Genomic DNA, 13435 nt, shown 5'->3' with positions numbered 1-13435 from the left:
GGAAGAATTACATGCTCAAAAAAATACGATAATAATAATAATAATGATAATTAAGGCTAACAAGCAGTTTTGGACAATTTTTCTTAATAAACTCATTGTCTTAAACACTTTACGCTGTTTTAAATTTAAACAATGCTTAATATTGGAGACATCCTGCCCAAGTTCTAATTCAGTTTAGACACGAAAGTTTAAATAAGCAGTAAATAAGCTCCTGCAAATTAAAATTAATAATAATGACTCACCCGGCATGAAGGAGCATGTAAAATAGGAACCGCCATATTTCTATCCTTTTATCTGGTCGATAGATGAATATTGATTCCGTGGGTACCGGTCCTGCCGGATTTACTTCGCCGGTGCTCACAGAGTAGTAGATAAAAAATCCTAACTGAAACAACAAAAAAAAACATTAGATTTTATTTTAAAAAAATTAACTGTATTTTCTAGTTGCAACATGTAGAATCGCTTAAAAATTCGATGAGAAAATGCTTTTCTAGCTCATTACAGCAAATTATGCGTACATATTTCCCACAGAAGCATAATAATTTATTGTTTTCTGCTAGGGCGAGATGAATTCACAATCAAGAAAGTTCACATCATTTAAAACCAGACTGCACGTTGTAATGATGTGGGTGTGTGCGAATGCACGCCGCATATTGTGCATTTCTTCCTTTAATTAATATTTTAATATTGTTGTAACGGTTCCCGATTACACGTTTATGCACAATATTGCAATTGTTGTTGTGTGTTTCCCATGGTTGTCACTAAAATGTTAGAAATTTAGATCAAATTTACATACGGAGACTTGATCGAAGAAAGTATGTAAAGTGAATAATTTAACAATATTTCTTTAGAGAAGGTAGTAGTAAAGATGAGGGAGCCTAAGCTCGTCGATTAACCTCAAGAGCGCTTTTCGCCCCCCATCCTGCTCCATTTCGCTCCGGGTGGACCTCCTCTGTAAAGCGGCCCATCATCTTTATCAAAGAGAAAATCTCATCTTATTCAAAAGTTAGAGGCTTCTACCACAGGAGAAAGGCGGGTTCGAGAACCCTGTGCCTAAGACGTGCCCTCTTATTCCACACTCCAATAAAGTGGTATGGGAGATGTTTCTACTGCATCGCAGTGTTTCAAAGGGGAATATCCTCCATTTCCAGAAGATACACTATCTCCATTTGTGATTAGTCTGCAATGACCTGTGAGGTTACCACTACTTGCCGATCCATTGCCGACTTCTCCTCCTTGATAGCAAAAATGCCTTTGATGTGTTCGGGTGGGGCAAGAGATCTACTAGACTATCTACTATTCTCTGTATCCAGTTCTTTCTCACGTCCATATATTCAGCGTGTGGGAGATATACCTTCAGGCAATTTATTTCCGTTGATGTCCCTGTGAGCAAAGGCTCAACCCAGGATGGCTCCCTTTGGGTCTGCCAGTCTCTCACTTGTTAGTGCCGTTCGTTCTTTAGAGGATTGTCGTCAACAATTCTATGTACTTAATCCAAATTTGGACGAAATTCTCAACTCGACTCTCAATGTGAATATTTCTACCGCTTGCACGTACCAGAACAAGCAGATCCACTCTAGTTACGAACTAATATAAAATACCTCTAATTTAATTAAAACATTTGTTTGTGTATGAACCTGTTTATTTTCTCATGCATGTTCTGCAGTTATTTTAATACCCAAAAACTGGGCTTCTTACGTCAAACATTTCAGTTTGGTAAAGGCACCTAGTTTTCGTGAGAAATTGTAATTTAATGGCCTTTTAATTTGGTACTTTTAAGTAAAAAGAATATCACACATGTACTTCTCAGGCAGCGCGATTTGATATTAGGCATAACATCGTGGTTAACTATCCAATGGAAAGTACGCATTGGAGAACAAATAAAACGGAATCTGATCAAATTAACGCTATTAATAAAACAGAATCGCTTATTGGCTTATCAGGATCAAGTTTTACTACCAGGTTATTTTAGATTCTAAATACATAGAACTCAACTAATAAGGATGAAGAAAGAAGCAGTAATTATCGCTCTTGCAGTTGGCTATCATAAGCTAATGTTAATAATTATAATTAAGGAAAAAATTTTTGTTAATCATTGTTTTTTCCAACTTTTGACTTAATTCTACAGGATGTTCTATGGCAGGAAGATACTTTAGGATACGATTTTATAGCTCATTTCCAACAAAAAAGTCATATAAATAAGGGTTCGATTTTCAACGGTTTAAAGAATATACATTACTTTTTTCTCGATCTTTAATAACATTGCTACATGATTCCTACGTGCAACTGCCCAATTTTACGTCGTTTCGGCACATTCCCAATAACAGACAGTGTGTCAGACTTTGGCTTATATTAAGGGAAAGTGGCCACTTTTAGTTATTAATAACGAGAATCTTGAGGAAAACTATCAGAATTTTCGAAGAAGATCCTACAAACAGTACACGTAAGGTATCAAGGAGACTTGGCATTCCTCGTACTATGGCATGGGCTCCGAGCAGCCCAGATCCAACCTCTCTAGATTTTTAAGTTTGAAGTTACTTAAAAGTTGAAGTGTATTCTCAACTCCAGGAGGAATTGATAACGAAAACACTACAAGCTGGTCAATCCTTGCAAGAAAATCGACAAAAGATTCCACGTGCTGTGAAGTCTGTGTGTCCTCGAAGTAGGTTGTGTATGTATAGATACTAAGAAGGCGGATATTTTGAACAATTTATGTAATAGTAATATCATCTATTAATTTAACTTCAATTTTTTGATTAACAGAATTAAAGCGTAAGTGCTGTCTTCGAACAAGATACTGCAAATATCACATGTGTAGTAACCAGAAGAATTGGCATTCCTCATATGCATGGTGCACTTCGGTCAGATGATCAACACCTCTTTCGTGAATATAAAAAACACGATTTATAATAAGGTGGCAAGGAAGTTTGCGTCAATTTCTGTCAGGGGTTCTTAAAGATGTGCGCAGAAGACATGCAATTTGAAAAGCAGGTCAAAGCGACATTTACGCATGCATGAATTTTTAAGTCACGCAACTCGCAGCATTGGACTTACGACAATCGGCTTGGACTTGAAATTTATTGGATGTTATAAAATGGCCTCTGTGCAATCCAGACATAGCACTTCTCGATTTTTATGTTTGAGATTACTTAAAAACTAAAGTGTATTCTCGACTTATCAGCTCTAGGCTATACTTCGGAAATATTCTTCCTATATTTTGCAGAGTTGTTGACTTGAAAGTTACTAACTTACATTTAAGAAAATTAGGAGCAACAAACTATAAGAAAGAGCTATTCATGATTTGAAACACTTGTAATTTAGTTGTCAGGCAATATCAACCACAGCGTAAGTGCTATCTGACGATAAATTTCATACTCTCGCATATGGTGTATATAAATTTTCGCCATGTGGGATTGGAGAGTTGCAATTTTAGTAAACATGGAACAATGTCATTAAAAATAAAAAAATTAAATTAAAACAAAATAGTTCTGAAAACATTGAAAATTGGATGGTTATTTATATGACCTTTCTTGTCGGAAATGAGCTGTAAGATCGCCTTCTAAAGTATCTTGCTCTCGTCATAGAACACCCTGTATAATCCAGACATCAAACCCCAACATTGGTCAAAAGACGTCCTCGAGGGGTCGTTAACTCGAGCCGGTCGTTCCGCTTTTCTCATATAGAAAATAAATGGACTTCATTTTTCGACACATTGGCCCTAATTTAATGCGAAATAGGGGAGGACCGGAGATAAATAACAACAGTAGTCAAACCGCCTTAGGCAATGTTGTCACGTTTATTGGGCGAATGACCCGAAGTAACCGCTCCCATAATCGCTCAGAAAACCAACATAAATGTGATTAAAATTATTTAAGAAAATGTCACCCGTTGGATTGTAAATTTTGGTAATTAAACGAAGATTCATGACTTGACTAAGAAGGAAATCAACCGGTGTTGCTTTGATGTTCTCGATTTAATTGAATTTTATAAATTACCATCAACGAAGCTTTAAATAGAATTGAACATTTAAATCACGTAAAATACTTATAATTTACTAAGATAACTGAAAATTTTATAAAATATCTGAAATATCTTAAAGAAATATCTGTAACGGCAACGATGCGATTATCCGGTGGCTCCAGCTGCTGTTTGTACGGCGGCCTGCGCTTTGTTTCCTAAATATTGAAAAGATTCGCTTTGTCATCGAGATTTTGTTTTTAACCTCCCGAAACCCCTCAATCAAACTTAATCTGCTATAAAATTGCGGGTTTGGTAAATGTATCAAAATATTACCAATTAAGCAATACAAGAGGTCCATTCCGAAAACTGCGAACTGGCCAACGTAACAGTTTCTTGAATTTAAATTAATTTGGCACACAATCCTGGAATAACACATCAGAAAAGAACAAAGAGATGTTCATTGCCACCCGAAATTAGGACGAGTTTTACAGCTACCCGAGGTGCAACGACACTGGAAGATGTTTTCTCAGAACAAAGGAAATGATACCTATTTTATTAAATGAGGTGAAACTTGGAATTCAATTTAAAACCCTCAAGGCGAAACACTTTGGAGAGCAGAACAATAGATAGATACATTGAGTCATCAGTGATTCACGTCAGGAATGATCTAATAGTGTGTCTAAAACTTGCAGGGTCACCTTGTCACCTAGCATTTTCACCGAAGAAATTCCACCACTTTTGCAAGATTTGAGCTCACTTGAATGACCCCATCTGTCGATTTGTCTCAAAATTCCGCATCCCAATTGAGTGAGTTTGGGAAAATCTCAACATTGGATTCTGCAGCCCTGATATTGATACTCGTCTTTGACATTAATTCTTGATCAAAAACGAAATTTGTAATTTTCATAATATTTTTACACCCAGATACAGGAAAACGTCGACAATATAAAATTCTAACAATCTAATTTCGCATTCTAGGACGATCCAGCGATACCCTGAATAATTTGTCGCGACGAATATTGAACTATCGATCGTAAAAGGAGCCTCATAGGCGCACAGTGGTGTAGCAGCTTGCAGCTGCCCTGAATTCTTGTTCTATACGTATTTTTTGCTAATCGATCCGATTCGCAAATTACTATTTAATCCTGATTCTTGATTGCAACACTTTCACTACACCCGGTGTTTAGATAATAAAGGGCGCCCGCTGTATCGTAGAAGTTTTTGACATCTGACACCTGTTTCGAATTATATGTTTCAAGCGTCGAGTAACGTCATTTAGTTCTAATTTATTAGGCCCGAGAATCGAATGTCATATAGAGATAGAAAATTACACTAAAATATATCCAGGTAGAAAATGCTTTTTTTCTGTTGAGAGAGGAGCTTCGCGACACCGAAACTTGTGTCCGGACGTCGGTATAATAATTAATATAATTAAGTCTCAATTTTATACAGAGTGATCCACAGTCGATGGTAGGTTCGCATTTACTGGCCTACCTGGACGGTTTACTGGTCTGACGTAAACTTGTTCTTTTACCTTGCCCCACATATAAAAATTAAGTGGAGTAAGATCGGGAGATTTAAGAGGTCAATCCAACAATCGTCAAGCACTTCAAAATTTCCTTGTTGCTTCCTGGTTGTAATGAACTTCTGCTCCGTTCAGTTGGAACCAACATTAATTTTAAACATTGTACATAGAGAAAACCTACAATTATTATCACAATGTTTTATATTTGTATTCATCGTTTTTGCTTCCCCAAACCTTGGGTCTTGTACCTACTGCTATGACCACCGGACTCACCGGCATGCAAGCACTATATTTTAAATAATTACGTAATTTAATTAGCTCCTATGCTCATTACTATCGTTCAATGAATGTTAATTGCAGTAACAGACCTGAATCGTTAATTTACCATAATTCCAGTTTGCTTATATTATTATACAGGGTGATTCATTAACAATGAGACAACTGTAAGCTGGAGGTAATACACGTGAAATGGTGACGATTAAAAATATGCCTTATCTGAGAGTCGATAGTTTCGGATATACAGGGGATTAAAAGTTTACATTTTAATTCATTTTTTTTACATTATATTAAAAATATCTAGTTTAGAAACTTGAAATTTTGTAAATTATGTTTTTTTTAAGTGACGAATAAGATGAGCTTTGCAATTATTGCGTTCTTAATAGAGGGCATCACTTACGGTCAACTTTACAGAATCTAGCATTAATACCTTTTCACCCTGTATGTTTAACACGAAATTTGGTTCAAAATTTGAAAGAGCATTCATATTTTTTTTAATTACGTATAATCGTTTCATTTTGATATTTCGATCCGTTTTCGAGGAAAAATTATTTAACGAACACTATGTTTCAATTTGATAATATGAGAAATTAAAAGAGAAACAAACCAAGTGCATTTTCATTTTCTAAAATATATAATTTGTCACGTAAAAAAACACAACTTTATAAATTTTCTAGTATCTAACCTAGATATTTTCAGAATAATGGCAAAAAATTAATTAAAATTTGAGTTTTCTATATATAAAACTATCAACTTTCGGATAGGGTACATTTTCTCCAATCGGCACACGTGCAGTATTTCCAGCTTTCGGTTGCCTCATTATTAATGAATCACCCTGTATGTCAATTACTGTGACGTCGGCTTGAAACCGAAAACACATCAGAAATCGATGTAGGCCCGCTTTTCAATGTCCTGCAGAAACTGTAATGTGAAGACTGTTGGTTCAGTTTTAACATCAGGTCAAGAAATATTTCATGTGCCAGTTAGTTGTCAACTAGCAGCTGTCGCTTCCTAACTGGACATTGTGAACAACTAGTCCTTAGTCGCCTAGAGTTGTCCACAAGTAGGGACATTACCTTTCGACCAATTTTGTAAAACTGAACTTCTAATTCTAAACTAAACGTTCGCGGGCCAAACCACACGATGCAAATTAAAATTTAATATCGGGAACCCACCCCAAAAGCCAAATGTCATAGTATATCAAAGACACCTCCAACTGCCGTAGACCACATTAATTAGACACATTTTGGGCCTGTTTTGGCCATATGCCGGAGCCGATTAAGGCGAAAGAATCCAAATTTGGGGTAAAATGTTTACCGGCAAACGTCTTGAATGTAGAAACATTGAGCACGTGCCCAGAAACAGGGAACAGAGTGCGTTTTCGCGTAGTATTGGTGATTAACGTAAATTCTACTGATCCTTCTTCCTGTGCGACGGCTGTGGAATAATGAGGCAATAATGCCACGGACGTGACACACACGTCGTTAAAACTACGTAACGTATATGTGCGATAAAAGTCATTAGCAAACGTTTCAGTACGAAAACTGGCAGCATATGTGTATTTCCCTAAATGTAAAAACTAAATGCAGCACGGGACCTGCGATTGATTACTTCCTACTTTACCTTAAGAACCCTGATGAACAGCTGTTCCTTAATATCTCTGCCTGGTTTATTTTTACGTTCTACGCCTGATATTTATTTAATTTTCTGAAGTTTTGGCTCATGCAAACTGCTAGATTCATTAAAAACAACTTACTTCGACTAACGTAATTATGATGATAAAGAGGGGAGGAGGGCAGCATGTGTAGTGGTCAGCGTAGTACTTTCTATCCCTATCGTCCGTGAGGAACTCGTCCGCCACTATGGTGACCATCCTGAAAAGAAAAAAAAAAAAACGCGTTAAATCTCTCTATTCGCTCGTCAGTGTCAGTGAGTGATCTGACTTAAATATACAACTTGAAAACAAAGTAGGCTTAAGGACCTTTAAACAGGGGCCAGTTTCTGTTTTAGCTCAATCTCCAGGGATTGAGATGAAAAATTAAATTCGCCGTCACTGCCGTTTGAAGTGGGTAGATCCTTAAACACCTCATTTATTATGTCCGCATCTTCAAAGAAAACTAATAAATTAGCCGAAAGACAAACAAAATGAAGCCGAACAAGACCAAATCCAAAACACTGAGCTCAGCAGTGAATGTTCTTGAAATTTTCGACTGATCCCTCTCTTTCTTAAAATAAACACCAATTCTTTTCACTAGCGACCCTCCAAATTTAACTCCAAACAAAATTTCTGACCAGTTTTGTGATGTTTCCACTCGTGACACCAGTTTCGTATCGTGAATTTTTCCACCTCAAGGCAGTCGAATAATAGTTTCTTCTACTGGTTCTTAATCACTATTTACAAAATTGAGGAGAATCGCGACTAACGCGATTGTGAGGAATATGGGAGCATAAGAAATCAGAGAAACAAGAAAGAAAATTATTGGATTGAGAGTAAATACAATGGAATGAGAGTGAATTATGAGGGAAAGGGCACAAGAGTAAGAGTTCAACAGCAAGAGTTCCAGAGCATGCTAGCTCTAATAATGTATAAATTATTAAAGTTTAATAATAAGGGTGACTATGCGGGTACGCCAATGCTTTAGGAGGTAGGTGGCAGACAAATTGACAGGAAGCTCGAAGAACGGAAACAATAAAAAAACGAGCTAAACGACAATGAAAATATCGACTGGCTGAAAATAGAGCAGACGACATTCATGATGAATCTAAATCCGTTCAGGTTGCAACAAATGAAAGCCTAAATTTAGGTTACAGTACCTAAATCAATGAAAAGCACTTGACTCTATACTTTATTAAAAAGGTATTACAAAAATTAGAAAAAAACCGATACTATGAATAACCCAGTCGGTTATTTTAAATACAGGCGAAGTTAAGCTGCTATTTTAGTTGGAAATACGGGAAATCTGATTAATGTAGTCGATAAAAACATCACAAGAAAATAAACGTTCAAATCATTTATTGTTGGTGAAAATGGTTTAACTTATTTGCTAAAAATAAGATTTATCGGAGTGTTGGAACAGTGACCCACATTTTCTTAATGAAATCGTTTAAAGAAAATATACACCTCGCTAAGAATACTACATTTACAGAACTACTTATTTTAATGGGCACAGTTTTTTAACAAAATTTGCAGGGATCCATATGAGGTGTATCAGACAAAGTCCCGGTTTTACGAACAGGACTCGAGGAATCGTCAGAAAAAGACATTTTAAAAAAGGTTGTGGTAGTTGATCACATAAACGTAAAGTCGCGATCTTCTCGGTCGTTTGAGGAAAAACGAGAGAGAAAAGTAAGAGAAAGGTGAATAAAGAGAGGATAGAGAAAAGAGGAAGGAGATATGTCCTTTTTGTAAGTACATCCCATCACTTTGAATACGCGCTATCACCGATGGGTAGAGTTACAAAGTCAATTGGGCGAAGCCACCTTTTTTGTGATCGAAGAGTAATCGTAAAGTGTTTATCAACGAATTTATGAAATGAGGGAGGAAGGATGGATTCGATTCGTACAAGGCATCCAGTGGCAGCCACCAGAGACCGATCGCAGTATTTCGCCCTCCCCTTCCTGTAAAGCGAAATTTGATTTAGAAGAATTTTATTTATATTTCTGATGCATGTTGGCAAACAAAAGGTTTTAAACATATCTTGCCATATCATAATTGTTTCCATTTTTATTAAGCACATTTTACGGTTGAGAAAGGAAACTAGCAAGTACCGTGAGACCAAGATATCTTTCGCCAATTTGTCAAGTAAGTTGGAAATTGTCCATGAATGGAAATGTCCGTGAATTCTCATGAAATGTAAATTTACTGGAGATCACTAATCGGTTCTTACCACTTACCTACGAAATAATGGAGGTTCGACCAGCAGCAAATGAAAATCGTTCTCGGACGAAACCTCGCGGTCTCTGTGGTGGACGGCACATTTAAAGCTTCTCGATCGTTTTCCAGTCATCTGAAACAATCGGATCATCTGTTAGACGTATGCTAATAGCTCTTTTAGTTTAAAAATCCAATGATAAATGATTATTCAGTGATTCAACTGTTACATTCTCAGTGATTGTGATTGGTGTCTACGGCACCCATAGCAATAAACCAAGGTCTATAGTTTGCTCGCAAAACGTTCCTGATGGACTGCCATTAACTTATTGCAAAGCAAAACAAAATTTGCACCCCGTGCTCGATATTTAATTAATTCGGAGTGTTCATTTACATGGTTTAATTTAGTTAACCGAGAGGGCGTGTATGTGGTACGATCTCTTTCGCATTCCGATCTAATCGAGATGAGTTATATGTAGACCGGCCCTTAAATGAATTGCCGACCGCGAAGCCTATACCGGGCGCAATTAAAAAGTCTCATCTTTTAAATAAATCGAGCCAACCAGCTATTGATCTTGATGACGAAGATAAGAAAGGCGAACCTGCGTAGAATGTAATTGTTAATTAACCAGGGGAAATTTAAAGTGCGCATTTTTGAGCCTCCTGCTAATTGCGAAGTGGTTTTAGTAACGCCAATACCAACGATCCGATGAAATGAGATAAGACTGTTTTTGCACCTAATTCCTTTAGAAGTAATTGGGTTCTTGCACATCGGGTATTAATAATAATTTCAAGTTTCCTCGACTCAAAGTAAATCTGAATGTATCATGTGATGAAGTTACCAATAATCAATGATACGTACTCCGCAAATTAACCCGGTAATAATCACACAGAGGCGACCTACCGAGTCAACTCGGTGGTACCACAGTCCCCATGCTTACCATTATTATTCATGGTTTTTAGTGATAGACCGCCTCGGAACCGCCGAGGTGATTTATTTTCATAAATCGGCCGCTCATTTTTTAAAACGCAAATAACCGAGATGCGAGAGACCTCCGACAAAACCATTAACAAATGTGCATTCTTTTGGTACCACATTGCCAATTCGGCTTGTTTTTCCTCTACTCCCAGAAAGTCCCCTTTCCTCTGCCAATGAAGGTCACCACCATGTTGCATCTCAACACCTCCCCCATCAACAATGATCATTCACGTTCCAGGCTCAATTATTTGCATCGCTGCCCCTGTTATGCGCTCAAGAATAATTCAATTCTGAAGTCATCAATGCAAATTTGGCAACCTCGCTCTGAAGACTAATCTTCATAATCTTCGTCGGAGTTCCGAGCAGTGCGGGAGTTAAGAAACTATAGAGACGATTAATAACGAGTAACAAATGAATGTTTAAATGAAGGTTGATTGAGATGCCTCACGAGAAGATCCGGCGAGATAAAGAGCTTATGGACAAATTGATTTTGACTACGATTCATTGTCGCGTTAAATAACTTAATTAGGGGTTATGCTGGACGCAATTGAGTTTTTGATTGGAATAATTGATGTTTGATGGCATCAGACAGGTAAGAAAGTAACATGTTGTTCTTTCCGAATGAGATTCCAAGTGCTATACGCAGAGCATGTACTATAGTCCTTCGTAATTGGTTCACTCTGGGAACTCCGATGGATAAATGTGGGACATTTCGCAAAAAAATATTTTAATGAAGTATACATCGTAATTAGTCGAAAGATTTGTATGGGCGAAAAATGTTGCAGTACCTATTGGGTGTTGGCGGCTGGGTCAATGTTTGGCGCCGGTTCAGTGGCGTAGCAAAACGAACCGTTAATTTAAGCAACGTACTTAAGTCACAACAAAAAATATACTACCTTGAAGTGGGCATTACTATTATTTAGATGCGATAAGATGCCGCTAATATTTAACAGGATTAGGAGAGCAGTTTGCTAATGGTGATTTTTAACTCCTGCAGTAAATCAGTAACTCTCGCTTGGGAACAGTGAGATATCCCAAAAATATTCGTCAAGAACTTTGTCGCTGTCAGGATAGAATGCGATTGAAGTCGGTAACTAACTGCAGTCAGATGATAAAGTCACTGTTTGAATTTCATGAGATCGGGGATTACACTTTAAAGCACGCATCGTTAGTATAATGGAAACCAAACTCTTGCAGAAATGGCACAAAAAACGCATCCTTAAGCGGGATCGTGTGAAATATGTCTGATAAGTTTGACGAAACGCACCCTCAAGTGGAATCCAATTAATCACACCCCCTGCGTGCTGATGTAGACGAAGAAGCTATTCATATATCATTGGTGATGTAAAACTGTACTGGTTGAATCCTCAGATTCGTTTCAGAATCGTGTCTATTTGTCATGGGATCATTAGAGGAAAGGAGGTTGTCAAAAAAATTAAGTAACTTGCAGATTATCATTGGCAACTTGAGTTCGAACACGTGAAACTGCGAGTCCAGAAGTGGGGGCGTCGTCCGAAATATGATGAACTGATCCGTAATATCAAACTTATGGCAGTGATACTAATTTTTAAAAATGCTACAGTTATTGATCTAGCTCTCTATTTTGTACTTGCCCAACAGAATGAGTAGTACCCTCTCTCAAAAAGGAGAACACGTTTAAAAATTATGATTGAAAGAAGCGAATGCCATAATAAGTTTCAGCGTACTTTGTTGTTTTGAACGATAGACTCTTTGACAAAATACTAGTTTTCAGCTAAGTTCTTTTTTGTTATATTGTTGATTTTCTGCTGATAATTCGCACAATAATTCGAAACTTCCACCTTGGTGGATGGTGGGTGGGCAAGGGGCAGTATATTTCAATCAGGAATGAAACTCATCTTCAAAGGTCATTTAATGTAGAAATACCGTAGTAATAAGCAATTAGTGATATTGCTGTTAATAACAAGTTTGCAAAGAAGTCTTTGTTTAGAAATTCATGTCCCTGAATATTGTAAATTGTCCATAACACTACGTATTACACAAGACCCATGCGCATGCTGCTGTTAGGTGAATAATATCATTGTCACGAACTATGTTCAATTCATGATGATGTTTCAAAATTATTATATTATTAATGCTAGTCAATTAGGATTTTTAAGCATCTCCGTCTTCATCAAATGTTATGTTTGTTTATCCCAGTTCTGCTCGCTAGATAAAACGTGGAAATGTCTCGTTATCCTAAAAGTGCAATGCCCTACGGGAACTACGCGGTCCTGTAGGGCATTACGCCTGGGGGGTAATGAGTGCAATGCAAGATATCAGTCTACCGTGATCGGGTAGGGCATTGTACCTATAGGGTAATGAGTGCAGGATTTTGTAGTACCGTGGATAATGCCGGTCTTGACTAGAGGTCACCTAGGTATGCATCCTACCACATATTTCGAATTCCTAATAATAATCAATATTAAATTTACCTTATGTGGACTTAATGAAGTAAAAGTTGTCGATAGAACATGTCTCAAATGTTATTTTTGGGAGGTCACTGACCAAATAACCCTTCACTGCCAATGCTCTATAAATGTTTCTATATCCTCAGTTGGATAGCACTAAATAATTTACTGGCCATAATTCATTTCACTTATTAGCTTAGTTCTATCTTGTCGCCGTCACTGGCGGTCCACACCTTACAAGTAAATCTACTTTGAGAAACGCATACATCTACGTATATATTCACTCCACGGGAGTCGGATCAAGCCAAATATTTATAACCGCAAAAATTTGAGTTATGCCTTTGATATCGAACCATTTGCGGAGTCTACGTTGACCTGCAGATTAGCAAGTTATT

At 37.2% G+C, this 13435-nt stretch overlaps 2 protein-coding genes across 2 annotated transcripts in view; one reads left to right on the top strand and one right to left on the bottom strand.

Annotated features, from left to right (window-relative positions):
• Positions 1-3792, top strand: part of LOC136411132 (adult-specific cuticular protein ACP-20-like) — a 146272-nt gene extending 142480 nt beyond the window's left edge. The window contains exon 4 of the mRNA XM_066393588.1: positions 3782-3792. The gene's annotated coding sequence lies outside the window, so the exon portion shown is untranslated. The remainder of the gene's footprint in view (positions 1-3781) is intronic.
• The window catches only part of LOC136411167 (protein rhomboid-like), an 87048-nt gene that overhangs the window by 2771 nt on the left and 70842 nt on the right, over positions 1-13435 (bottom strand). The window contains exons 5-7 of the mRNA XM_066393642.1: positions 9656-9768; positions 7518-7635; positions 243-385 (exon numbers count right to left, since the gene is read on the bottom strand). Of these exons, the coding sequence (XP_066249739.1) occupies positions 243-385; positions 7518-7635; positions 9656-9768 (374 nt within the window). The remainder of the gene's footprint in view (positions 1-242; positions 386-7517; positions 7636-9655; positions 9769-13435) is intronic.

The sequence above is a fragment of the Euwallacea similis genome, chromosome 1 (assembly GCF_039881205.1).
Source record: "Euwallacea similis isolate ESF13 chromosome 1, ESF131.1, whole genome shotgun sequence".
Classification (NCBI taxonomy): domain Eukaryota; kingdom Metazoa; phylum Arthropoda; class Insecta; order Coleoptera; family Curculionidae; genus Euwallacea; species Euwallacea similis.
The sequence above is the reverse complement of the archived record's forward strand: the minus strand, read 5'-3'. Positions and strand labels throughout refer to the sequence as shown.